This window comes from Nycticebus coucang, chromosome 16 (assembly GCF_027406575.1).
Source record: "Nycticebus coucang isolate mNycCou1 chromosome 16, mNycCou1.pri, whole genome shotgun sequence".
Classification (NCBI taxonomy): domain Eukaryota; kingdom Metazoa; phylum Chordata; class Mammalia; order Primates; family Lorisidae; genus Nycticebus; species Nycticebus coucang.
In genome coordinates, this window is record NC_069795.1 from 89,030,211 (window position 1) to 89,057,734 (window position 27,524).

The window sequence follows — 27,524 nt, forward strand, 5'->3', positions numbered from 1 at the left end:
TTATCTGAATCAAGTAGGGTTGCCACAATCAGAGTCCCTCACTTTGAGCTGAACTGTGGCAAAAGCATTCTAAATGTCCTCTATGACTTGACAGACTGAGATGGGGATAGCCAACCGGCAGGCCTGTGCAACTTCAACACAGAGGATTTATTATTAGGAAGGGGAAGTCTTACACTCACATGGGTTTTAACATAAATACATTAAAATGGAGATGCCCCACCCCCACTGGCTCTCTGCCCTCTCCAACGTGTGCATCAGTTATGGCACGCCCTGCACAAGTGGAAATTCCTTTGTGTTATCCACACAATTAGTTATGCCACACCCTACACTAGTGGAAATTCCTTTTTGTTATCCATCAGTTGGAGAAGGTGGAATATGACAGACTCTGGAATGCTGACTACGTATGCTCGACCTACCTTCTGGGCCTCTGGGGAAATGGGAAAAAGTCCAATGGGCAAAACGTATTTCCTAAAAGGCTGGATGGAAGTATGTGCCATTCCTTTGATTAACGAGCAAAACTAAATCAACCAGTTTGAAGAAATGACACGGTGACAACACTGTGGAAGAGACCGGGGGTCTACAGAGAGAATGATGGGCAAGGAGACCCTGGGCGTGGAAGTGTAGGGGGCAGGGGCCCATCTGGTCAGAGAGGGGGGATGATCTCCAGTCACCTTGGGATCGTTGTCTCTGGGTCTCCAGGGCTAGGCCCCCTGGAGGCTTCAGTCCTCAGTCACAGGCGGGGGAATGAGCTGCAGCTGGAAGTTCTCATTCTGGAAGATGCTGTTGAAAGCGGGGCTACTCTGGGAGCCACTGAACAGCCTGTAGCTCTCACTGCTGCGATTCTGCGAGAGTTCTGTGAGAAGAGCCAACTGCAAAGGAGTGGGGGACACATATCAGCCAAGGCTTGTGGGAAGCAGAAAGTCTGTGTTTGTGGGCATGGGAGGATGTGGGGGACAGAGGTGGAGAGGGTCCTGAATTGTCCTGCCTTGGATACACAGGGGACAGCACATTGTGGGAAGAATAGAAAAAATGGGTTTGGTTCTTAGATGTGTATCTCACAAACGAACAGTGTGACTTTAAAAAAATTCACTTCATTTGTAGGGCCTAAATCTCCTCATTCAATAATGATGAGACTGGAGTGGTTCACTCCCATGGACTGTGCTCCCCTTGCCACTGTAAAGCTGCTCCATCCTGGACCTGCCCCACGCTGAAGTCCTCCTACCCACCTGCTGTGCACAACCCTCCTGTGCACACGCCCTGAGCTGAGGTTCTCCATTCTCAGCTCCTCTCACTTGTATGGGTTTTCCTTGGGGTGAATGATGGTGAATTATGACCACCAACTCTGACTCTCTCTTTGGCAAACTGGATAGCTCCAAGTGGATGCCCAGATGCCAGTGCAGACTTGGGGCTCCAGGTGGAATCATGCACTACATTCTCCTCTGAATGAGTCCTCCTGTGCTTAGCTTCCCTACTCCCACTAATGATACCAACAGTCCCCTCATTCTGTTAGTGGCTCAATTCTGGAAGACCTGCCAAGGAGGAGAGAATGGTAGAAGGAAATATTAATGCCAACCCATTGGGAAACCAGGCTCTGCCACCAAGAGGGGCCATCCCTCTCATCTGAAGATGCTTTCTACAAAAGTAGGGAGCCTGGCAGCCTGGCCCTCAAGATGCCTTTGATGGTCAGAGAAGAAATGAAGTCCACACTCAAGGTCCTTAGACTTTCTACCTGCTTAGTCTCTTAGAATGCTGCTTTTCTGTATGTTAACAGAGCTAACTTCCACCCCACAGAGCTAACGTGAAGGAAAACTCAGAGCCAAGATAAAACATTAATAAGTATTGTTGGGACATGTAGGATGGAGCTGTTATGCTTAGGCTTAAATCAAGGCCATAAAAAGCAATGCCCAGGAGGAGAAGGCAACAGAGATAAGTGAGCCATCGAATCCTCAGGGTGAGCTCCCTGTCTGTGTTAGTCTCCGTGTCAGCAGTCTAAGGGGACTTGTATTAGCCTTGTGTAAGTGTACAGAGTCTTTTTTAAGCCAGCCACTCTGCCAGGCGCTTTACATGTGTGTTACTTCTAGCCCTTCATAACAACCCTTGGTGGTAAAAAAGCCTGAGCTCTGGGAGGTTAAGTAGGTTGCCTTATGTCACCAGCAGTGAGTGGTAATGTGAGATTCAGACTCCTCTGCATGGCAATGTCCACTCAGCCACGCTGCCTATAGTTCTGCCTTACTCTGGGAGAACTGTTATGTCACCTGTTCCCACCCTACCTGTCCTTCCCAGTATTCTGTGTTCTAAGCTGCTCTCTGCCCACTGGCAAAGGGTTCCACCCTCATGTAGGCAATAATGGCACAAGGCCCATGTGTCCACTTGTCACTTCTTCTAAAAACTCACTACCAGTAGCTGTGGTGATTGGGGAGACATCTTTAAGTTCTAAGTGCCAATTTATCAAAAATCACCCAGAGACATATCTATGATTTAATTTACAGTTAAGTAACTCTGAGGCTCTGACTGCAAGTCTCTAAGCTGGCTAAGGACACACCTGTGCAGGCTCAAGCAAGCCATCCAGCCAGGGATGATGAGAGATGTCCCTTGCTGTGCCCAAGTCTCACCTTGTGCCACGTCTTTTCTTCCATAACCCCCTCAAGTGCCTGTCAGCCTGTCAAGTGCTCTGCAAGGCCTGTTATGCACAAGGGCTTGGATGGAACAAACAACAGATGCTAATCTCAATGCTTTCATATCCTGACACTGTGAGGAAGAAAGATCAATCACAAAAATATTTCATATTTCCTAAGAAGAGAAGTTTTTATGTTCTATTCCATAACTTTGTGCTCTGTAGTTTGGAGAAGAACTTCCTTGGAAAGCTCAGAAACCTGAGGCAGAACTTGGCTGAGGAAGTCATGAGGGTGGCACCAGGAAGCTGCTCTACCACATTTAGGGGGCCCCTAGAGAATTCTCAAATAACAACCTCTGCTCAGACCAATGCTCAATGAGGGAACACCATTTTTCCACTGGGCTGCCAAGCAACCCAGCTTGTGTTTGTCCAAGAACAGGCAATGGGAGTAGGGCGCCTTGGTATTTGCATGTATATGCAGGTATATGCTTAACACAGTGAGGAACAAACTGGACCCAGCTGGAATTTAGTTGTGATTTGGAGGAGGAGGCAGAGTTCAGACTCCATGCTTTAGGTGATAGAGATCTGGATGTGTTTAACGCAAGGAGTAACATGACACATTTGAATTTGGACAGAGAACCCAGGTAGCAGCATGGGTAAGGGACAGAAGGATTTCTGACCCATCAGAACCTGCAATGGCCGCTGTAAAGGACAAAGAAGCCTGACCCAGGGCAGGAACAGTTTAGGAGGAAAGGGAGGAAGTGGAAAAAATGCTGATAGGATCTCCCCAGCAAATGGATGGAGGGAGAGATGGAGATGAATTGGGGGCACTGCCAGGTCTCTGCTGTGGGGAACTGGATGAGAGAAGGTGCCATTTCTGAGGCAGAACAAGAAAGCTAACAAGCTTGTGGCTGAAGTACTGGGGGACACCCAGACTGATGTCATGGCAATGACCGCTGTACTGCCCTCTTCTACAGTTATAGGATATGAAGAGTTTACTCCTGGCCTCTTGGAATAAAGAGTCCCCTTTGCAGTTAGGTATGGCCCTGGGTCTAGGTTCTAGACAATGGAAGTAGGTGAAGGTGGTGTGTACTACTTCTAGCTGAGATACACAGGTGACGGGTAGAGCAGGATCTGTGTTGGACCACACAAGTATAAGCCACAGGTGAAGGACGGCAGAACCACAAGACAGAAGAAATCTGAGAGAAGTGCAGGAAGGGTCCTATCCACCCGCATTTACACTTCTATCTTGTTTAAGCTGCTGTCACTTTGCTTTTTGTTTTTTGTGGCCAAAACCAATTCAACCAATGCAGATGCCCAGAAGGGTGTGGGGCTAAGGATGGATTTGGCAGTCATCGACATAAATAAAGGCCTCCCGGATGAGGGATTAGGCTTCTGGTTGCTCTATCTGGAGGTAGGTCAAGCACAGAGCCCTTCTGTGTCCTCACAGTCCATGGTAGGTAAGGGACAGACATCCTTCCACTTCCTCTGCCCCCTGTGCCAAGTTTGGAGTGCTCCTGGGACCAGAGCTTTTGGCTACATGGCCACACAGGGATGCCAGGGCACTTCTGGGTGAAGGGGGAGGCTAGAGGGAGGATGAAAGGATACTGCCTTTCTGAAATAGTAAATTATAAACAGGGAAATAAAAATTTAACCACTGTACAAATGTTACCCTAGAACTTCCTCGGTAGAGACGGCCAACCTGATCAAATGCTTGGATTTGCTGTGGATCCAGAATAGGTTCTGAAGATGCCTGAGAAGTCAAAAACAGAAAGATTAATATAACACCATGTGGCTAGGTCCACGGGCAGCCTCTGAACTTGCCCCGGGCTTATGATGAAGTAGGACTTGGAGCTTTCCTCATTCTTCTGAAGAAAATCCATGCCACCAGCAATTGATGAACGATACACTGAATGTTTATTAGAAATGAGCATGTCTCTCTAAAGTCCTTCCTGGATGCTGCCCCCCTGCTCCTAGGTTGACCTGTCTATGGACTCCTTCCCCATTGTGGTCTCCAGATTTCTCATTCCTTGTTTTTTTTTTAAGCTTCCCATTCTCATGTGCTTCCTTGAGGGCTTCCTGATCTCTTTGCCATTACTACGCAGAGCAATATAATTCCTTCTGCATTTCCATATCCTTCCCTGAATATGGCCAGCAAAGACACCCCATCATTATAAATGAAAGATCTCATCACTTCTCCGTCTCATTATAAAGTTGGTGCCACCTATAGGGTTGCAAGATTAGTCTGCTGATTTGTGAAGAGCTGGGAAATCCAACTTGCTCTTATTTTGCTAGACTAGCAGTTTTGTTTCGTTCCACCTTGTTATTGTGGTAGAGCGTGTGATACTCCGGTTCTTGTCTCAGTGGGTCTGATCTAACTCATACCTAGAGAGAAGAAGTGGGAGGATGTAGCCATAGGCTTTGGAGTCAGAGGTGAATCTGACATTACCTTGCTGTGTGACTTAGTCACTTCACTTCTCTGAGCCTCAACTGCCTCACCTGTGACAGGGGTAATGCTTATCTTACGGGGTTACTGAAAAGATGAGATATATATTTAAAGTGTCTTTATCCTGCCTGGCACCAAACGAGGGCTCAGTATATGCTAGCTTTTATTGATCCAATTTAGAGATACCCTTAGTTAAATGGTGATTTCAGAAGTGTTTTTATGTTTATGTGTAAGACTAGTAAAAGGATGTCCTTCCTTGTTCTATATTATGAACCCATGTGCCATGAACGAAAAGGATTACTGAACATAACCCCAGGTATCCGACAAGAGGGTCTTAGTCATGAAGGGTGAGTGTGGAATGTGCACGTGTCTACCTGGGCTGGGTGAGGCCTGTGGGGCTGAGGGGCTGAAGACAGGCTCTGGGCACAGGCAACTCCCTGGAGGTGTAGCTACCAGAACTCATGAAAACCATTGTCTGTGACAGGATGTGGAAGAAATTCAGCAGTAGGATAACAGTGGATGCACGGAGGAGGCGCAGGGCCAATAACGTCACTGATAACAGCCCTGCGCAGTCAGCATTTACCATGTGTCACACCCTGTGTGCCATGTGCCAAGTGTCTTCTGCAGGTCACCTCACTAGATCTTCAAAACCACTCTATAAGAAAGGTGTGGTCATGCCCACCTTTTCTCACAATGAGTGTGCAGGGGTGGCACTAAACCCGGGCTTGCTGTAACCTCATTCATCTTCTAGGCTGTTAAACTCCTTGGAGATGGCCAAGAGAAGGGGCAATGACATCCTTCAAAAATGAACAATTCTGTGGGTGTGAAATAGTGAAGATAATGGGCTCTTCCTGTAACACAAGCCATCGCCCTGGGCACCCAGAGCAGGACCCCAGGAGCAATTGCTGGGACTGCCTGGGACCCTCTGGAGGCGAAGTCACTGCAGGGCCGAGATATCCCATTCCTGGCCGGAGCTAGACACACCTCTGCAGCAACGTGTCTGCCGACAAGTCACTTGAGGTGAAATGACAGAGCTATTTATAGGCACACCTAGCAGAGGCTCACCTGCCTTAAAAATCCTTCCTGGAATAAAACAGAGTATTTTTAAATAGGAAGCCCTTAGGGGTTGACAAATTAAGTCACTGAGGTGAAGACTTCTCAGGGTTCTGCAAACCTGGTGTGGGGAAGGCAAGGCCCTTTGCATAGCACTGAGTTCCAGAAGGCCGGTCTAGCTGGTCTGTGCCAGGCCATGCGCAGGCTTCTGGTGCACTGACTCTCACCCTGTCACCTTCAGAACTAGGCCTCAGTTCTGTGGTTCAACAGACATTTCTGGAACCCCTACTACATCAGGCCCTGGGGTACAAAGATGAATAAGCCAAGAGCAGTTGAATGACTTGCACATTAAAACTCCGCAAGATTTCACCTTCTCCAGTGCTGAGGAGCAAAACCTAAGAGGTCACTGAGGCATTGTGACCACATAGTGTGTCCTTACCAGGGCAGGCCGTGCTTGAAATGTGTTCTTACATTACCTATGAACCATCAAAGTGTTCCTGAAATGACAACATTTTGGGGTACAAATTACACTCTTAACATGATGAGACACTAAGTCTCCCTGCTGACCCCCTCTCTAGAACACCTGCTCTGAGTGCCCCGTCCTGTCAAGCAGGGTTCCATGCGACCCAGGCACACCCGTGCTGCTGCCATCATGGTTTACCTGTCACCCCCCATTAGACCATGAACCCCTTGAATACTAGAATTGGGTCTTATTCATCCTCCTATGTCCAGTGTTCTATACCCAGAAAATGTTCAACAAACATTTCCCAAATAACCACATCCTGGTTTATTTTGAAATGCTGATTTAAGGTGTAATAGCAGGCAGCAACTCCCTCTCCCGGGCCCAGTGTGAAGTCGCTGGCATTTGTCTTCCTATACCAAAAACTTGGACTTTCTGAAGTCTAGCATGTTTGCCTTACTTCTCAGGAAAAAATATCAATTTATTTTAATTTAAACCATTTTTGGGGAAAGAATTATTTTTGAAATGCCAGAAAACTTAAGTACGAACTGATTTAAGAAAGTAGAAAAATTTATGAGAAGAGCGGGACTCATGCTTAAAAGCCTCTTTCTACTGCTGCCCACTAGATGCGGCCTACTGACAGGGTAGGGGCTGCCCCCAGGGGGAACCCGTGGCCTCAGGGCCACATCTGGCCTTCTGGATTCCTAAATGCAGCTTTTTACTGAATCCAAATTTTACAGAACAAATTCTTGTTTTTTTCTTTTTGTAGCTGGGGCTGGGCTTGAAACTGCCACTTCCGGCATATGGGGCCAGTGCCCTACTCCTTTGAGCCACAGGTGCTGCCCAGAACAAATTCTTTTAATAAAGGAAGTTTGCAATTGGTCAAGGGAGTGTACCTGTGGATCTGGAGGGCCACATGTGTCCTTGAGGCTGCAGGTCCCCCCCACAGAAGAGTTCACTGCCTTGCCCAAACCCTGGCTCCTGCCTTCAGCAATTACTGGCAGCATCATCTCAGGCACGTGCCTGTTCTCTCTGAGCTGAGTGGTTTTCTTTTGGGGGGAGGAACCTGGGGATAATGATAACAGCTACACCATCAAAGGTGACTACGAAGATTAAAGGAGGTCACACATGCAGAGCACGCAGGAGACGCTCAGGACCCTCCAAGTTCTCATGAAGTGCCATTCACGAGAGGACACAGGCACCACCCAGAGCGCCAGTCCCGTGACAGGCGGGTTCAATGGACTTTGTTCTAACGTGATAAAGAAATGGAAAAAAGGAGTCATCAAAGCACAGTGAGCAGGCAAAACAGTAATGGAAGAGGTGGGGGGATATTGCAGAAGAACGACGCGGGGAGAGTGAGAGGGGAAACTTCTCTAAGGCCAGCTCCCTGTCTCCCTCACTCATTGCCCGGCACTGTCCTTGGCACAGAGCAGCATGGATATTTATCTGCGGAGCAAATGGGTGAAGGGATGGGGAGGGCAAGTGAGCAGATTTTCTACTTCTGACTTCTTCGCTGGACTTCCATTAAGCTTCTGCAATACAGGCCAGGGCTTCAGATAGACTTAAACTCAATCTGGATTCTGCCCATGACTAATGAGCGCCTTTGGGAAAGTGATTTAGCTTCTCTCAGCCTCAGTTTCTTTATCTGTAAAACTGTATTTTGCAGAATGGTTGTGAGCATTAGAGATAAAGTATGGGCCTGGTGTGTAATTTGATGTTCAGTAAATGGCAATGATTACTGTAACTGTGTTATTACTCCCAAAGAAAAGTGCCTGGGAAAAAGAACAGTGGGCTGAGAATGAGGAAACTTGACCTCTAATCCTCTCACTAGCTCTCTGTGTAACCTGAGCAGGTCACATCTCTGTGTCTATGTTCCAATTTATTGAAGGGCAATGCCATTCGGGCTGCTCTCTACCATCTGGGGAAGACGTGGGCACCAGGAGGTAATAGGAATTTAGGGCACTAAAGTTACAAGTAAAATAGTAATGTTTACTGAAGCGAATCATGGCTTTTACTGCATGATCAGAAGCAAACTAAGGGAAACAAATAGAGGCAATGTCACCAAGACTCATGCTAGCCCTGAAGAGAAATAACAGCTTCAGTCCACAGATGCTGTAAAGAGAAATTCATTTGCTAAATCGATGTCACAAACAAACAAACAAAAAAAAACAACACAGTGGGAGTGACAACATTTGAACACAAACCTACTTCAAATCCATAAACATAAAACATCCTTCCCAGTCCTCCCAGACCATCTAACTCCCAGCACAGAATTAATTAGGAGTGATTTTCCAATTGGAAGAAAAGGAAAAACATATTTGATGCTATCTGCTAGAGTGGATTTCTTTCTTCCCTATAATGAAATCCAGTGATAAGATCTAAAAATTAAACTATAGCTGAATATTAGAGGAAGGAACAGTGACAGCCCTGGCAATGACCTTGTAACACTCAGCGTTAAAGTAAATCCAGTGGAAAATGAGGTCCTGATGATCCACAGGAGCCGCAGGGAGAGGGACGCCGGGCGAGCAGAGCATGCCAGCACATTTCAAAGCTCAGTGACTCACAGATGTGGGACAAGTGAGAGCTGTAATCACATCCGCTGGAAGGAAGAAAACAAACCCAGGCTTTCAGGATCCACAGACCTCCTAACCAACATAACAAATTTCAACACAGGAAAACAGCCATGATGCACTGCCACTCTGAAGGCTGATTCCCCAGGACGGGGATAAAAATAATACTAGGGATACTGAATGTAAAGCCTTCCAGATCACACACAAAGCCATGGACAGTCACAGAAGCCTGGGCTCTACTCGAGCCATTCTCTGCAGTAACTAAGATCCTGAAATCAAAATCCTAACATTTCTTTTCCTAACTGTCTTTCTACTTCATATACGAGAAAATCAAACCATGCTTAGAAGAGACATGAGAGGCTTTGTGTAATTCTGCAACCTGCCCATCTGTCATCTGCGTTTCCTCGGGGTCTTCTACAGGCACTTGGGTAATTTGCTGGTGGCAAGGAGGGTGGGGATGGCCTAGGATGAGTGGAACGAGAAGCACAAATTCCCTCCCTGCCTGCCCTCGACCTCTCTCTCAAATCTTTCCCTTGTCTGTTACAGGTCTCAGCTAGACTTCTGCTACCACCTAAGCTGTTTCAAACTAGAGGTCCTTAACATTTAAAGGTTTTTTCTAAAATGAAACTTCAGCTTCAGAGATAAGAACAAAGCCACACCTCCTTCTTTGTAAACAGAAAATACCTTTTCTAAAATTCCCCCTACAACACAGTTTGCTTTCATACTGAACCTGACCCCCTCACATCCCTTAATTTCCTAACACCCCAAACTCTCAATAGTTCATAGCTAATAATGAGCTGAGTAATGAAATAATAAAACGGGCAGGCAAGCAGATGAGTTGCTAAGCTGCCCGGGGAAGGGAAGAAAATGTGGCAGAACATCTCTGAAGGACAGTCATGTAGAGCTCTAGAATGGCCAGCGCTAAGAAAATGAGTGCTTGACGCTAGAGACAGGCTGTGAAAGGAGAAGGGGAAAACACCCGCAAAGGATCAGAACCCTCAAAACCATGATGACACAGAAACACCACAGTGACCTATTGATAGCAGCAGGAGGAAATGCTAATTTAAGCCTTCTAAGATGGGAAAATGAGGATCCATGCCACTACCGCCACTGCCGCAGCGGTAGCTCACCGTACTGAGCATGTGATGACGCTGTGACGGCCACCACTACAAGCACTTTACATGAATCACCTCATTTCATCATCTCAAACCCCTGCGAAGTAGGTACTTTTGTTATCAGTATTATAGTTGAAGAAACTAAAGTTTTGGGGCCCAGTGATGTGGAGAAGGTCACTGTGCTCAGTGGTACAGCCCAGATCTGAATTGGGGAAGTCGGGTCCAGTTCCAGAGATTTCTATCACCTGCCATACTCTCAGTATCAGTCTGGATGAAGCCTAACAGAAAGTCACATTCAAAAGACCTAGAAGGTTGTGTCAGGAGTAGAGTAAGACTTGCCTGGTCACCATGCCTAAATCATGCTCTTGTAACTCTAGTGGCCTCCAACCTCCTGGGGATCCTCCAGGATCTGGCTGTCTTTAAAACTCATCTCATTGGGCCTATGAGCTGTAAACAAAAGACCCAAGCAAGCAAGCAAGCAGCTGATGGAAATTAACTGTAGCTGTTATAGTGTTCTGCTTGAAAATGACTTTGGAAGGCTGGGCCAAAGCCTGATGTGAAGAACTAAGCTAAGTGCTTCAGTGAGACCCTGCACATACAACGTAAAGACAGTCTTGTGTACACACTAGGTGCTCATGAATGACTTCTGAGCATCATAGGAAAAACTGCGAACTTGGCTTTGACACAGGTTAATCAGTTGTGTAGATATCCCTGATGTCAGGTATCTCATAAAAATATTTACACAGCCTATCTCACAAGCCTCTTGTAAAGGCAGAGGGAGGGAGAAAACACATTTCTGTTGTCCCTCTGTCTCTGGCCTTATGATAGCTACTTGTAAAATTTATTGTCTCTAATTTATATGTGAGGAAACTGAGGTTCAGACATATTAACAGGGCAGCTTTCGATAACAGGTCTGACTCTAAAAGCCACTACATCGTATCTATAACAAACATAAGGCACTGTACGTGTGTGATATCTGGGCTCCCATGGACAGTCTTAGCTGTGGGTCTGCTGGAAGGCTGATGCTGCATTCACCTAAATATCCTGCCAGGATGCTCTTGGGGCCATCCATAGGGCCAGTGCCACATAGAAGATGAGTCACTAGAGAAGGGAACACAAGTGTTTTTTACATCTATTTTGCTACCTGGCAAAAAGAAATGTCCCTAGATTGGTTTAAAATCTTTGAGACCCATATACTGGACCTGCACGTGGCTAGCTACTCTCACCTGCTCAGAAAGGCAACATGGGGAAATCTTTGCGGGCAAAAGCTGATGATCTCATTATGCCTTAAAGAATGGATTTTTTTTTTTTAAGCTGCAGAATGTAGTTTGAATTTTTATGTAATTCATGTGTTTCCTTGGTCAAATTCATTAAAATCTTCCTATTCTCTTGACAGGGATTATTATTATTAGAGAAGGTTGGTGTCTTAATGTAACTGCTTCCCAAGCACGGGAAGCTCAAACTCCTAAATAGATTAAAAAATAACTGTTGTATGTTGCTACCATAATGTAATAGAGGCAATTACCCAGAGTCGTCATTTTCCAGAGATGTCAGAATGGAGATTAGGACCACAGTAAACAGAAATGAAAATGACAGCACTGGGACATGAAGTGGCAGTGAGGCTGGGTCCCTCTATCTCATTCCTCCCCAGGCGCATGGTCTGATGCACACTCACAAGTCTTGCCACATGCTATGTTGTGGCCATTCCATAGTTTCTTATTGTTTTTGTTAGGAAAGGAAGATCTTAAAAAAAAAAAAATTCAGAAGGATTTACTTTTATGGAAACCGATTTACAAAGAAAGCTTAGTACGGTGGCATCTTTCTTTTGCTAATCAGAAACCCTCCTTTGTCTTATCATAGGCCAAGTGTTTGGCCTTATTAAAAAAAAATCAAAACAAGGAAAGCATATATATGTAATTAAGACTGAGCATCTTTTGATTATCTAACTGTTTTCTATTTTAGAAGAAAGTCAAATAATTATCTTGATGGAGGCTGCTGAGGGCAGGGTCCTTAATGATTTTTCAATCAAAGTCATGATTACTGAAATATTTTCAGTTCCTAGTTATCCCTGCCTGTCTTAAGTAGATAGACCTAAAAATGATACCCCAATAACAAGAGGAATACACAATCAATTAGAAGAGCAGGTTTAATCATGAAATTAGCAAAACCCAACACAAAGTAACAATGTAATTGATTACAAACCACAGGAAAAAGAATACTGACGGTTCTGGCTGTACTGCAGGTATTTTGGACAGCAATTTGCCATCTGAAAGAAACAAAAACTCTTGGACTATTTCTCTCTGTACAATTTGGTTGTTGGGAGGAGCAGGAAGTAAAGTGAAGTGAAAAATGTAAACAGAGTGAAACTAATGTATTAAACAGCTGTTAATATATCTAAAGGCCTCACAAAACTAAAGCCTGCTAAATATTGCCATTATAAAATGATAGTACTGGACTAAATAGCTTTCCCATCATGAGTAAACATAATATTGGACAAAATATATAGAGCAACTATTTCCACACTTTGGACAAAAGGTAGGGCAGGATTGTGATCCATGAAAGAAGGGGAGCATACAAAGTCCCCAGATTTCCCTGGAATTCTAGAAGCGTTCTGTGGTATAGAAGTCTTGCTGAGCCGAGGAATTAGAGATTAGCAGTGTAGGGTTGGGCAGAGGGTAGAATTGGGAGAGGAGTAAGCTGAGTTGGGAAGTAGTTCTAGGAATCTCTAGAGGGGCCCTCTTCACTGTGTGGCCTCATATTCAGCTGCACATATTTAGGCAAGACTCAGCCCTGGCAGGGAACAGCTACTGGGAGCTGTGAGATAGATAGAGATTCTGGAAGTTACAGAGTGCTGGAACCTGGGAATACTAACAGCCAGAGTCAAAAGACCTTGATAAACACCTGGTGTCCAATGAGACCCTCAAAGCCATGTACTGGAGATAGGGCTATTCTAGAACTAACCTAACAGCTTAAAAATAAGTCTCAAAAATACATAGCCGATTCAGCAATAATTAATAGCCTGCCAGAACAAAACTCCACAGTCTCTAAAGGAAGACAACAAAATCCAGAGGCTCGACAATATGGAGTAGGGTCGCCCCTTTAGGGTATGCTATATCTGGAATACTATCTACCATTCCTAGATATTTCACCACAAAACCCACGAGCTGAGTCAGGGTGGTGGCACATGCTTGTAATCCCAGCTACTTGGGCAGCAAAGGTTGGAGGGTCACGAGTCCTGGAGTTTGAGACCAGCCTGGGTGACACAGCAAGACCCTATCTCAAAAGTAAATAATTAATGAAAAGAAAACCAGGGAGCTAAAAATTACATGTGTCATAATAGAAGAATCAATATAAATCATAATTGGAATGCTCCTAGGATATCTGTAGAAAAGAACAAAACTCCAAAGTCCCAAGGCAGTGACTTCTGTCAGACAGAACAGACTGCACCAAGCACAGCCCACATTTTATCTCCATCTTCTCTCTCTTCCCTTCCACTTTAGCCAAAAGAGATTTCCCACTGTTTCATGAACAAACCCAATCCAATGTTCTGATACTATACGAAGGAGTGTGTCACAATAACTGACTTGGACAGTGGTCCAGACAGAAGGACATACTCTGCAGTTAGGAGTACATGAGCCACCCAAGAATACCACACACATTCGAGCAGCTCAAACTCTACTAAGCTCTGCTTGGATTCCGTGACCTTTACAAATAAGTGATAATTCAGCACAGTGCAATTAAGAATGGCCCACTGAGTTGTTTTAATGCACAATAACAGGCTGTTAGTGGCTCTGTCACACACTGAAGAGAACAAAGATAACTGCCATATCCTGTGGGAAGTGCCTAAAAGCTCTGTCAGGAAACTGTGGGGAGGGAGGGGAAGGCCCATTTGTAAACTCAGTTAATAGTTTCAAACTGTAGGGACCAAATTCCAAGAAGATGGTAGACACAATGGCACTACTTGTTTTGTAAGTGAGTCCACTGCCACATAAAGAAAGAGTACAGGATAGGGTAGAGAAATACCTCTGGCAATGAGATGGTCTCACATACAGACCCACAGTGAGAGACTCATAGGATAATCTGAACGGAAATAGTCAATTGCTTATGAAGAGGCATTGTGTCAGAAAGCAGAAAAATCACACCCATTAGATTTCAGTTGTCTTAGTATGATGATTAATGAATAATGCTACCTAGATCTCTGACCATGAGCTGCAAGGCTCTATCCTTGGCTTTGTTCTGTGCAAATATTTAATCAGTGGCTTAAAGATAAAAGAAGTATATGCATGGGATGAGCTCATGATTCTCAAAGGTCATAAAGTGAAACAATGTAAGTGAAGTCCTATACTTGGCTTCATAAACAAAGGGAATGAGCATCAGCAGCATGTGTGAACAGAATCAGGAGTTTGATATCAACATGTTCATTATGAACCAACCATGCAAAATGGATGCTAAAAAAGTTCAGTGTGCTTTTATTCCATTTATAGAAACAATCTAGAATAAGGAAGGTGACATTCTCATTTTGTTTTAAAATGACCTCACCTGAACTATAATGGCAGTAATCAAAGAGGTGTGGTATGGCAGGGTGGAGGAAATGGGGAAATAAACTATGAATATCCTCCTGCACAAGGATGACCAGGGACTGGGGAGTCCTGACTTCAACTACAAGAAGGACTAGAAGGGCTGCTCTGTAAAAAAGATATTAAACATCTTTTTGGTAGCTTCTAAAGAGAGGATATGATCAATGGGTAGAGAAGTGTCACCCGCCATAAGAAGGAACTATCTCAGAGCACTCAAACAAGGAACATCCTGCTTAGGAGGTGGTTTATTAGGCAGAATCAAGACATTGCTTGTTAAAAATAGATGGGAGGCTAACTTGTGGCGTGACAGCAAGATGTCTGCCATAGTTTGGATGTTATTGCCTCAGAGTCTCAAGGTGAAATTTGATCCCTAATGCTGGAGGCAAGGCCTAATTGGAAGTGTTTGGGTCATGACTAGATTAATGCCCTCCCTTGGGGGAGGGTAGGTTCTTGCCCTAGTAGTTACCGTGAGAGCTGGGACTAATTGCTATTAAAAGGAGCCTGGCATCTCTCTCCCTCCTGGCTTCCTCTCTCACCATGTGATCTCTGCACATTCTGGCTCCCTTTCATCTTCTGCCACAGCAGAAGCAGCTTGAGGCCCTCACCAAGAACAGATGCTGATGACATGCTTCCTGTACAGCCTGCAGAACCGTGAGACAAATAAAAATTCTTCTCTTTATAAACTACCCATTCTCAGGTATTCCTTTACAGCAACACAAACAGATTAGGACAATCTCCAAGTGAAAACTATATATATATATATATATATATCTCCCAAGAATTTAAAGACTCTGGAAATGTTCATAAGGGCAAATAGAAAATGAAGAAACAAAAAAAAAAAAAAAAGAAAAAAGAAAAAGAAAGAAAGAAAATGAAGAAACTATTAAAAAAGAAAAAAAAACCTATGAAAATTTGTTAAGAAAAGTGAATGTGGGCTCTATGCCTGTAGCTCAGTGGCTAGGGTGCTGGCCACATACACGAAGGCTGGCAGGCTTGAACCCAGCTCAGGGCCTGCCAAACAAAAATGACAACTACAACAACAACCACCACAAAATAGCTGGGTGTTGTGTTTGGTGCCTGTAGTCCCAGCTATTGGGAGGCTGAGGCAAGAGAATCACTTAAGCCCAAAAGTTTGAGGTTGCTGTGAGCTGTGATGCCACAGCGCTCTACTGAGGACAACGGAGTGAGACTATCTCAAAAAAAAAAGGTGAATGTTTATGGTATCTAAAACACAACTGCTCTCTTCTCCACTGTACTGATACAGCGAGGAAAGACTCTACTCCAGACATCTGCAGCCAAAAATAGTAGGCTCCCTCTCTCCTAAGATCCCAGTTGAAGAGTTTTCTCCCTAGTAGGAACAGAGCTTCAGCATTTCTTATCCTGCCTTCCATCATGTGTTACTGAGGCTAAGTTCTAGGTGAGTGCGGTCAAGAAGTAATGGTGGCTCCCCTTTTCTGGTAGCCTCTACTCATGGAATGAAAGCTCTACCTTGGGGGCTATATGTGATGAAAATCCTGGGCCTTTGCCCTGGAATATCAGGCAATGGTCCCATACTATGAGAGGCCGGCCTGCTGTCCCTATCCCCTTCCAACAGCATTGAGCTCCTGCAGTGTGTGTGGGTGGTGATATTCAGAGAGATGATTGCCATTGCCCTTACCCCCAGCTCTAGAACCTTGGCGAGATAGTTTTCCTTGGGAGAGAAGCAGGCCCTAATACAAATAGCTCCTAATCTCTTCCCAAAGGAACTGACTTCATTTTCAACTGAGCATAGAGACATTCAAACTTAAGTGTATTTTTAAGAACAATGGAAGTAACAGTGAGAGGCAAATGGGAGAAGATTCATGGATTTAATGAAGATAGAACCTAGATGAGGGGTGGTGGACCCAAAGTCTTAAGGCCAACATGTGCATAAAGTCTTAAGGCCACATGTGGCTTTCTAGGCATTTTGACAGAATTTTGTTCTGTAAATTTGGATTCAGTCAGGCCATATTTAAGAACTTAGCAGGCCACAGGTTTCCCCTGATAAACTGCAGGCTTCTTTTTTGCAGAAGTGAACTGAGGAAAAAGGCAACTGGGAGGAACTCATAAGGCCAAAAGAAATATCAAAAACAGACCAAGAAGCTATTACTTAAAAGGGGCCACAACTTGATTGATTGGTTTGTGAAGCAATTTCTGTTCTAGGGCACTGGTGAAAATAATTCCAATTAGTGGAATTTAACAGCTGGGATATGGAAAAAGAAAAACAGAGTATAGCCAATACCACTGTCATGGCTATAGGTGACTGTGGGCACACCTAAGGAGTAGGAGACGGTATGTTTAGCGGGGGCCTTGAGGAAGATCTAGATATGACACTTACAGGTAGACAGGCGTGATTACTGGGCTACCAGGGGCAAATCTGAAAACAGAATATATAGCTTGAAAGTAGAATGTGGACCTAAATATCCATAAGCTCCTCCAACAGTTAGATTTATAAAAAAAGTTAATATAAATGGAATAAATAATTCCAGTGGGATGGTGGATATATATAGCATACGAGAGTTAGCAAAGTAGCAAAAATCATATAGCATTAAAGTTATGCCTCAAGAGCTAAGATGTCTAATGATGTCCAAAGAAATTCCACAGCCACCAGAAGGACAAACATACAACAATTAATTTTAGTGGATCTCAAACTTGTCTTAAACCAACAACCTTCTACTCACACCAATGTCTGATTAAATATCACAATGCAAAACACCCACATATTAAGTAAAAGAATTCTACCTGGAAACATGATCTGGACATTTGTAAGAATATATTAATATATGTACATCCATTATGTTTTCAGGTTAATAGGAGGAAAAATGCAGCCCATTTTTTTTCTTTTGTCAAGGCACTGTCATTTAAACATACACCTGGAATAGTCAGGATTGAATTCCAGTTTGTGAAATTAGAATATGAAGAGGGGTGTCAGATGGCAGTGGAAACGTGTTTTTGAAAAGTAAAAATCTCAAAAAGGAAAAACAGAAATGGCACGCTTTTTACCATTCTTGCTTAGTGAAAGAGCAGCAGCTAAAACTGTTTAATGTGGCAGGTGTAACGAATATTGTCACAAACTTAATTTTTGAAGAGCTGTGGGTGCTGACTACTGGTAGTATCAAAAATATGTTCAGGATTGTTTTGATACCTGTATTTATAATAAAATGTGTGTGTGTGGGGTGATGAGTTTCTCTTAAGCTGTTCCTGTGTGTTACATGTAACAGACATAGTAATATTTGTTTACAGTTTTTAACAAACTATATATTTAAATGAAGTCAACAAAAAGGAAACGGGTGCTATGAAAACATGATTTCGAGATTAGTTTTATAATGTAAATAAAATGTGGAACATGAAAAAAACCCAAAAAAGACACCTAAAAAGTTGAAAAATCATTAAAGACCCCATCAGAAAAGATATACAGATGGAGAATAAGCATATGAAACAATATTCAGCATCCTACATCATTAGGGGTTTGCAAATGTAAGAATGAGATGCCACTAGACACCTGTTAGAATGCCTAAAATCGGGAACACTGACACCACATGCTGGTGAGGATGGGGAGCAACAGAAACTCATCACTGCTGGTGGGAATGCAAAATTGTACAGCTACTCTCCAAGACAGTGTGAGAATTAGAAAAATCTAAAGATAGTCTTACCATTCAACCCAGCAATCATTCTCCTCCTAGGTATTTATGCAAATGAAATGAAACTTCAGTCCATACAAAATCCTACACACAGATATTCACTGTAGCTTTATTCACAATGCCAAAACTTGAAAGCAAAGATGTCCTTCAAGTAAGAGAATGGATAAAAACTCAAGTGCATCCTGACAATAGAATAGTATTCAGTGATAAAAAGAAATGAGCTATTAAGCCATGTGAAAAGACACTGAGGAACCTAGATGCTGACTGCTAAGTGAAAGATGCCAATCTGAAAAGGCTGCATACTGTCCCACTAACGGGCAATCTAGAAAAAGCAAAGCTGGGCAAACAGTAAAAAGATCAGTAATTGCCAGAAGTGTAGGAAGAAGGAAGGAGGGACACACAGGTAGAGCACAGAGATTTTGGAGACAGAGAAACTATTCTGTACCATACTGAAATGGTGGATACATTTCATTACACATTTGTAAAAACCAATAGAAAGAGTGAATCTTAGGCGATGCTCCATCGCTCAGTGGGTAGGGCACCAGCCATATACACCAAGGCTGGAGGGTTCGAACCCATTGTTGTTTAACCCTGCTAAACAACAATGACAACTACAACAAAAAAATAGCCGGGCATTGTGGTGGGGGCCTGTAGTCCCAGCTACTTGGGAGGCTGAGGCAAGAGAATCGCTTAAGCCCAAGAGTTTGGAGGTTGCTGTGAGCTGTGACGTCATGGCATTCTACCCAGGGCGACAGCTTGAGACTCTGTCTCAAAAAAAAAAAAAAAGAAAAGAAAAGAAGAAAGAGTGAATCTTACCCTAAACCAGCGGTTCTCAACCTGTGGGTTGTGACCCACAGGAACTATATTAAAGGGCCGCGGCATTAGGAAGGTTGAGAACCACTGTTAAACCAGGGACTTTAGTTAATAATAATGTATCAATATTGGCTCATCAATGGTAACAATCGTGTCACCTCAATCCAAGAGGTTAATAATAGGGGAAACTGTGTGTGTGTGTGTGTATCCATGGATACACGGGCACTCGGTACTATCCTGCTCAACTTTTTATAAACCTAAAACTACCATACTCTAAAAAGTCCATTAATTAAGAAAAATCATAATACAAATCAAAATGCTTACTAGCTAGAAATCAAATTTTAGTTAAACTTCTTTCCTTTTCCCAAGCCCCTGAACTCTGCCTCCCCACCCCTCCACCCGCCCCCAGCTAGAGCACACAGCCCCTCCTTTAAGGGCTCTTTCTAAGAATCAGCTGACAGTATAGAAAGGCAACCCCTTCAACTGTCCGATTCTTTCACTCACTTCCCCACACCTGGTTCTTTCTACCTTGTTAAGCCTCCCTCCCCACAAAAGAAATTTCCTTTCTGCCTGATGTTTGAGGACCTGGTAGATCTTACAGTTGGTATGTTTTCCCCAGGTGCAATAGTCCCTCACTCTTCCCTCTATTGCAATAATTCTCAACAAAGTCTCTCCTTATGTAAAAATCTAGATTCATTTTTTTTGACAGACAACATCTATTAGTTCAGGGTTGGTTTTAGGGTCTAACTAAAATCATCCCGCATATCAGTGAACATGGACCTCATCTGAGTTTAATACAACTGTAGGCTCATAAGATTTTAATGTTCTAAGGACCTAAAAATCAACCACTTCAACCTCTCACCTATCAGAGGAGCTCTGAGCAACAGACATCTTGCCACTGATCAAATAATGCACTGTCACTCAAGATAGCTTGTTCCACTGTTACCAAATTTTCATACCAAGCTGACATCTCCATCTTCATAGTGGCTACTCACAGGTACCAGTTCCGTCCTTTAAACCACTAAGAATGCCTGTGCTTTCTTTCAAATCAGTGCTCTCCAGATCACTGCCCTTTCAGCATCTGACGTCAACTAGACCCCAGCTCCTTTACATCAACATAAAAAGGCATCTGGCTTGCTAAGATCTTCACGTCCCATTTTCTTTCCTTTTCTTTCTTTTTTTTTTTTGGAACTGTAGATCACTGAAGTCATATTTATATGTAAGTCCGACTGAGGCAAATAATCTAAGGAAAGACACATCTCTGAAGGGCTCTCATTTTGTTGGTTATAAGGACTTTTCAGGAAAGAGTTAAGGATGAGACATTAAAGATAAAAGAATCTTTATTTAAACCACTATCAAATGATGGCTAGTAAATGCTATTATCTATCTCAGTTCTTTGTTTGTTTCACATTTCCCTTGACTTTTGTGAAACTATCAACCAGCCATTCTCGGGGCCAGCCAGCTGAGATTGTGTTCAGCTTTTCTTGTTGTAATAGAAATTATGGCATTGTGAAACTTTCTCCCTTAAAAAAGAAAAAAAGGCCAACCTACGATGTAATAAAAATCATGAGCAAGTAGAGTTGTCTGCACTCCTGACACCCGTGGAGAGACCGGGCTATAAAGCCTTACTTCACCACAACACTTGGAACAACATCAAAATCAGCTCCAAATTCTTATACTTGAATATTTGAGAAACTGACAACCAGTTTAAGCTTGTCAAGCCCATTAGTTCATTCACGATTAACTTGTAAATGTACTAAGGGCAAGAACATTTTTCTAACCCTTGTCCCTTGGAAGCCTAGCATTTAAAAGAGATCTGCTGAATATTTACTGAATGGAATCGCAGAACTACTGAAAAGGATTTCTACTCTCTCATTCCCAGTGTCTTGTCCTTAACTGGAAAAAGTTACGCCGAGGAGTACATCAACTGTGGACATTCCAGTGGCACCAAGCCTGAGGACAGTCTTCAGCCGGAGTACCTGGCTTCTGCAAACACAGCAGCAGAGAAAGCTGATCTAAAAATAGAAGATGCTCAGAGAGTGTAATATGCATCTGTGATCAATATGTAAGACAAAATGCTTCCTCTAGTTATTATGCATGTAATGGACTCAACTTTGCTACAAAAATTCTTGGTTGGTAGTTTTTTAGTAGTCAAGAAGAAAAATATCATAGCTAAGTGGTTTTTTTTTCATTTAGCCTTTCATAAATTATGTTAGAAATCTAGATTTCCAATTGGATCAAGTTGTGAACCTTTGTTTAATCATTTTTTTTTTTTTTTTTTTTTTTGTAGAGACAGAGTCTCACTTTATGGCCCTCGGTAGAGTGCCGTGGCCTCACACAGCTCACAGCAACCTCCAACTCCTGGGCTTAAGCGATTCTCTTGCCTCAGCCTCCCGAGTAGCTGGGACTACAGGCGCCCGCCACAACGCCTGGCTATTTTTTGGTTGCAGTTTGGCTGGGGCCGGGTTTGAACCCGCCACCCTCGGTATATGGGGCCGGCGCCTTACCGACTGAGCCACAGGCGCCGCCCTGTTTAATCATTAATAAAGACTTGTTTTTCAATCACCAAATTGTAAAAGAACAATTACATAAAAATTAAACTTACATATTAGAAATACATTTTCATTTACCACAGATCCAACACAATTTCATATAGACAGAAGAAAAAATTGTAACTGACTTAAGAAAAAAGCACTACCTACAATTGCTCAAGGGCAGCCTATACACAAAATTCGTAGCTGAGTGTTTTTTTCTTTTCTTTTTTTTTGAGACAGAGTCTCACTTTGTTATCCTGTTTAGAGTGCAGTGATGTCATAGCTCACAGCACCATCAAACTCTTGGGTTCAAGAGATTCTCTTGTCCCAACCTCCCAAGTAGCTCGGACTACAGGTGCCTGCCACAATACCCCGCGAATTTTTTTTTTTTTTTTTTATAGATAGGGTCTTGCTCTTGCTCAGGCTGGTCTTGTAACCAGGAGCTCAGGCAATCCACCTGCCTTGGCCTCCCAGAATGTTAAGATTACAAGCGTGAGCCACTGCACCTGGCCTTAGCTGAGTGGTTTTTGATGCTGCCTTCAACTAACTCTCTAAACTCTTCTGATTCACTTTAAACATCATCAACACTTCCAATTTTATCTATTCTAAGGAGTCATTGTAATGGGCTTTTATGTCAATTTTTACTTGAAGGCAAAAATTACTGATTTTTGTTTGATTATTATTTATTTTTTTGAGACAGAGTCTCACTTTGTCACCTGGACTAGAGTGCTGTGGCATTGGCTTAGCTAACAGTAACCTCAAATTCCTGAACTCAACTGATTCTCCTGTCTTGGCCTCATTGGCTTGCCTTAGCTCACAGCAACCTCAAACTGCTGGGCTCAAGCAATCCTCCTGCCTCAGCCTCCCAAGTATCTGAGACTACAGGCATCCACTACCATGCCCAGCTAGTTTTTGTACTTTTATTAGAGACAATGTCTCACTCATGCTCAGGCCGGTCTTGACCTTAAGGGATCCTCCCACCTTAGCCTCCCAGAGGCTGCCACTGACGCTATAGCTGTCAGCCACTGCGCCCAGCCTGATTCCTGAATTTTTTTTTTTTTTTAAGACAGAGACTCACTATGTTGTCCTTGATAGAGTGCCATGGTGTCACAGCTCACAGCAACCTCAAACTCATGGGCTTACATGATTCTCTTGCCTCAGCCTCTACCAAGTAGCTGGGACTATAGGTGCCTGCCACAATGCTCAGCTATTTTTTTTTTTTTTTTTGTAGTTGTCATTGTTGTTTTAGCAGGCTTTAGCCAGGTTTGAACCTGCCAGCCCCAGTGTATGTGGCTGGCACCCTAACTACTGAGCTATGGGCACCAAGCCCTGATTTCTGATTTTTAAATTTCTGATCATCCATGATCAAACACTGAAAAGGTCCTAGGGACCAGACTATGTGTATCTTTTAAGTTTGTTACTGAAGTTATCAGTTAGAGCCCATATGTACTTATACAATAAATGTTTCAAATTTAGAGCTTTTGTAAAGAATTTAATGCAAAATATGCTTGTGAAAAGATACATGCTGTGGAATGTGCCACACATTCTGACACATGGCCACAGTGGAACAGTGACATTCTGAAAAATGGCTCCTACATGAGACGCCTAAGAAGTCCCAAGAAGACAGTAGAGCCCTACAGAACATGATTCCTGTTTCTTTAACATCTGAATCCAGCTCTTGGCAGGGCTAATACTGACAGCAGAGTCACCAAACACTTCCTTCAGTTATCAGTCAACAGAGACTCTTTGGCTAAATCAAGAACACGACTGCTTCCGTTGTTTCTGACACATGTCATTTTGGCTGAGACTGTTGAACAGATACTACTGCTGCATCCATCTGTCAAGGCAACTTTGGGAAAAGAGACTTAGCTCGAGGACAAGCACCAGAATATATACAGAGATATAATATGCACATGCAAGCAAGTACACACAAAAATATATACCCAACTAGGGAAGCAATAATTAGGATAGAGTTCCACACTGACCTTCATGGACACCTTGGAGTATTGGTGATTCAGTAAGGAACTGACCATCCTGGAAATACTAGGCTGGGACAGCAATTTGATGTTTCATTTATTTTTCCTCCAGTTGTGTAGGTCAGAAACCACTTTTCCCCTCTCTTCCTGTACACACCCATGAAGTCCTGTGGGATCTCTTTCATAAAGTGACTACTTTGTTTTGCACTTAGGGATAAAACAATAAACAAAACTGATGTGTTCCTGCCCTCATGAGGCAATGGGCGACAGACATTAAATAAAGAGGAAACCTTAACACATCAAGGTGCTATGAGCTCAAAGACGACTTAGGGAGGGTGTCAGAAAGGCTTTCTGGGGGAAAAAATAGCTGAAATTTGAATTTGTGCCATTTCTTCACTCTATTAACACAACCTAGGGTTAAGACCTTTATCTGGCCCAGACAACTGTCTTATCTTCTAATTGGTCTTTTTGCCTTTAATCTTACCTTTGATGGAAACCCATATCCTCCAGATAAAAAGAAAACTTCACAGACTTGGGCTCTTTGTGATCTGGACCTCCATTTATTTTTCACCAGACTTCCTCATGCTTTCATATTTAAGGCATATAGAACAACCCCCACTTCCTAAAATGTGCTGTACTTACCCACGTCTGGCTGGGATACCTTTACCCTTGTCTTTCAAGGCAAGATCAAACTTTATTTGCTCTGAGAAGCCTTCCAAGACCCCAAATTTGAGATAGCCACCTGCTATGACATACGAAGTCAGATAATTAAGTTCACGAACTCATCCTAGAAAAACTGCTATATACACTTCATTGCTGAGTATCACTATGATCACCTTCAAAGTCTTCCCCTTGGCAATCTGATGATCACAGTGATATTCAGAAAGAAGGCATGTAGCACTTTTTCTAGAATGAGTTTGCAAACTTAACTGTCTGATCTCATACATTTTTTTTTTTTTTTTGGTAGAGACAGAGTCTCACTTTATGGCCCTGGGTAGAGTGCCATGGCATCACACAGCTCACAGCAACCTTCAACTCCTGGGCTTAAGTGATTCTCTTGCCTCAGCCTCCCGAGCAGCTGGGACTACAGGCGCCCGCCACAACGCCCGGCTATTTTTTTGGTTGCAATTCAGCCGAGGCCAGGTTTGAACCCGCCACCCTCAGTATATGGGGCCGGCACCTTACGGACTGAGCCACAGGCGCTGCCCTGATCTCATACATTTTAAAGTAACTATAGATGCTATAAACAGTGTGCTAACAAGTATGCATTATTTAGTTTGGGCTTCAACTCAGGAGTGATCAGTGGCTTTAATTAAAAATTCTCATAGCCAGGTGTTGTGGTGGGTGCCTGTAGTCCCAGTTACTTGGGAGGCTGAGGCAAAAGAATCACTTGAGTCCAAGAGTTTGAGGTTGCTGTGAGCTGTGACGCCATGGCACTCTACTAAGGGCGACATAGTGAGACTCTTTCTCAAAAAAAAGAGAATTCTCATTTCAGGAGTGTCCAGCTAACATAAACTTTCAACAGCAGCTACTAAAAGAGTGCTTCAGGCCAGGTACAATGACTAACTCCTATAATCCTAGCACTCTGGGAGGCCGAGGCAGGTGAATTGCCTGAGCTCACAGGTTCAAGACCAGCCTGAGCAAGAGCCACACCCTGCCTCTAAAAATAGCTGGGCATTGTGGCAGGGGCCTGTAGTCCCAGCTTATTGGGAGGCTGAGGCAAGAGAATCGCTTGAGCCCAAGAGTTTGAGGTTGCGGTGAGCTGTGATGCCATGGCACTGTACTGAGTGTGACAAGTCAAACTCTCTTTCAAAAAAAAAAAACACTTCAGCTGTTCATACATTGACCAACACGTAAGACTTTGCTCATTAGCTCAAAAAGTAGAATTCCTTTTTATTGGTAAGATTAATAGCTTGTTAATAAGTGTGGTGAATATTGGAAATTACTGGTAAGATAACAGGGGATTCAAGATATGAAGATTTGGCAAAGTATTTTAGAGATACTCGAAATTCTTGCACAAAGAGGAAGTCTATACCTGACCACTCAGGTATGCCACCTGGGTCCGACCAAGCCAGGCAGCTGGTTTTGGAACTTTCTTTTTATCTGATGCTGATATGAAGGTAACAGAACCCGCTTCTGTAATGTCGCCACATCTCTGACAGAAGTCAGACAGCTAAAATGGCAAAGAACTGGGACATTACCAAGGTTGAAAAATAGAGTGCATGAACCTATTTCTAAATGAGTATTTAATAAATGTCTGTATGTGTGGCAGAATTTGCTTTCATTATAATCTGATAACAAATACTAGGAGGCCAGCTAACCATTCCTCAAGTTCTTCAGAAAGCTTTTTACCATAAAAAACATAATAAAGGTTGCACCAAATTAGCTTGGTCATTTCCAGACAGGCCTCTCCTCAGTGCTCTTGTCACATGCTGTGCACCTTCCAGGTGTCAGGTTTTATGGCCATTGCCAATTTACCAGTCTACCCTTCCCAATAAAATGTGGGGGTCTGTGAGAACAAGGATTCTATTTTACATCTCTGTAGTCCATTGCTTAGCTCAAAATCCACATGCTCCAATTCCTTGTATAAAATGGTATAGTATTTGCATATTGTCTTCACACATCCTCCTGTATACCAAATCATCTTCAGGTTACTTACAATACCTAGTGCAATATAAATGCTAAGCAAATAGTTGTTATACTGTATTTTTATTGTTGTATTGTTATTTTTATTATTTTTAAAAATATTAGTATTTTCAATTTGTTGGTTGGATCCACAGATGAAGAACCCACAAATAGGAATGGCCAACTTCCTGTACTTGCTGAATGGACAGTATTACATGAGTGGGATGATGAAGAGAGAGTGAAGCTGGTGTCAACAACAGTTTGAGTACTTACTATGTGTTAAACACAATGTTAGGCACTTCAACAGAATACTTCATTAAATCTTCAAAACAATCCTGAGAGGTAGCATCACCATTTCACATAGGTGGGAACAGAGAACTAACTTATTCAAGGTCATTCAGATAAGTAAGTGGAAGAGTAAATCTTTGAGCCCAAGTCTGGTTGCATCTCTCTCTCTCTTTTTTTAAAAAAAGTACCATAGCATCATAATTCACAGCAACCTCAAACTCATGGGCTTGAGCATTCCTCTTGCCTCAGCCCCCCGAGTGGCTAACACTACAAGTGCCTGCCACAATGCTCAGCTAATTTTTAGAGACAGGGTCTTTCTCTTGTTCAAGCTGGTCTTGAACTCCCAAGCTCAAGTAATCCACCCCCTTGGCCTCCCAGAGTGGTAGGATTACAGGCATGAGCCACTGTGCTCGGCCTGTATCCATGTGAGAAGCGTGTCCCATAGCTAATTCTGGAGAGCTTAGATAAAAAAAATTCCTTCTGGATTCCAATTTCCTCGATTGTTTACTGAATAAGATGAAATAAATAATTTAGGCTCTTTCTAGCTTTTCATATTACAGTGTGATGGTTCTAAGTAGCAACAATAATAGCCTGGTCTTGCCTGCCCTTGCTGCCTTGATAAGAATGAAAGAGATTTTCACATGCAGCATGTTATAGGACTTTTTAGAAAGCATGTTTTTATTCTATTCTCTTTTGAAAACGTTTTAGGAGATTCTGAAGGCAGAGAAAAGGGACCCATTTTGGGCACACTTCTTTGAAGCTAAAACCTGCTGTTATCAACATAGCCAGCAAGT

At 43.1% G+C, this 27,524-nt stretch overlaps 1 protein-coding gene across 1 annotated transcript in view; it reads right to left on the reverse strand.

Moving 5' to 3' along the window:
• Nucleotides 1–481: 481 nt before the first annotated feature.
• The window catches only part of VPS8 (VPS8 subunit of CORVET complex), a 329,884-nt gene continuing 302,841 nt past the window's right edge, over nucleotides 482–27,524 (reverse strand). The window contains exons 47-48 of the mRNA XM_053565122.1: nucleotides 4,287–4,367; nucleotides 482–869 (exon numbers count right to left, since the gene is read on the reverse strand). Coding sequence (XP_053421097.1) covers nucleotides 720–869; nucleotides 4,287–4,367 — 231 coding nt within the window. The 3' untranslated portion in view covers nucleotides 482–719. The remainder of the gene's footprint in view (nucleotides 870–4,286; nucleotides 4,368–27,524) is intronic.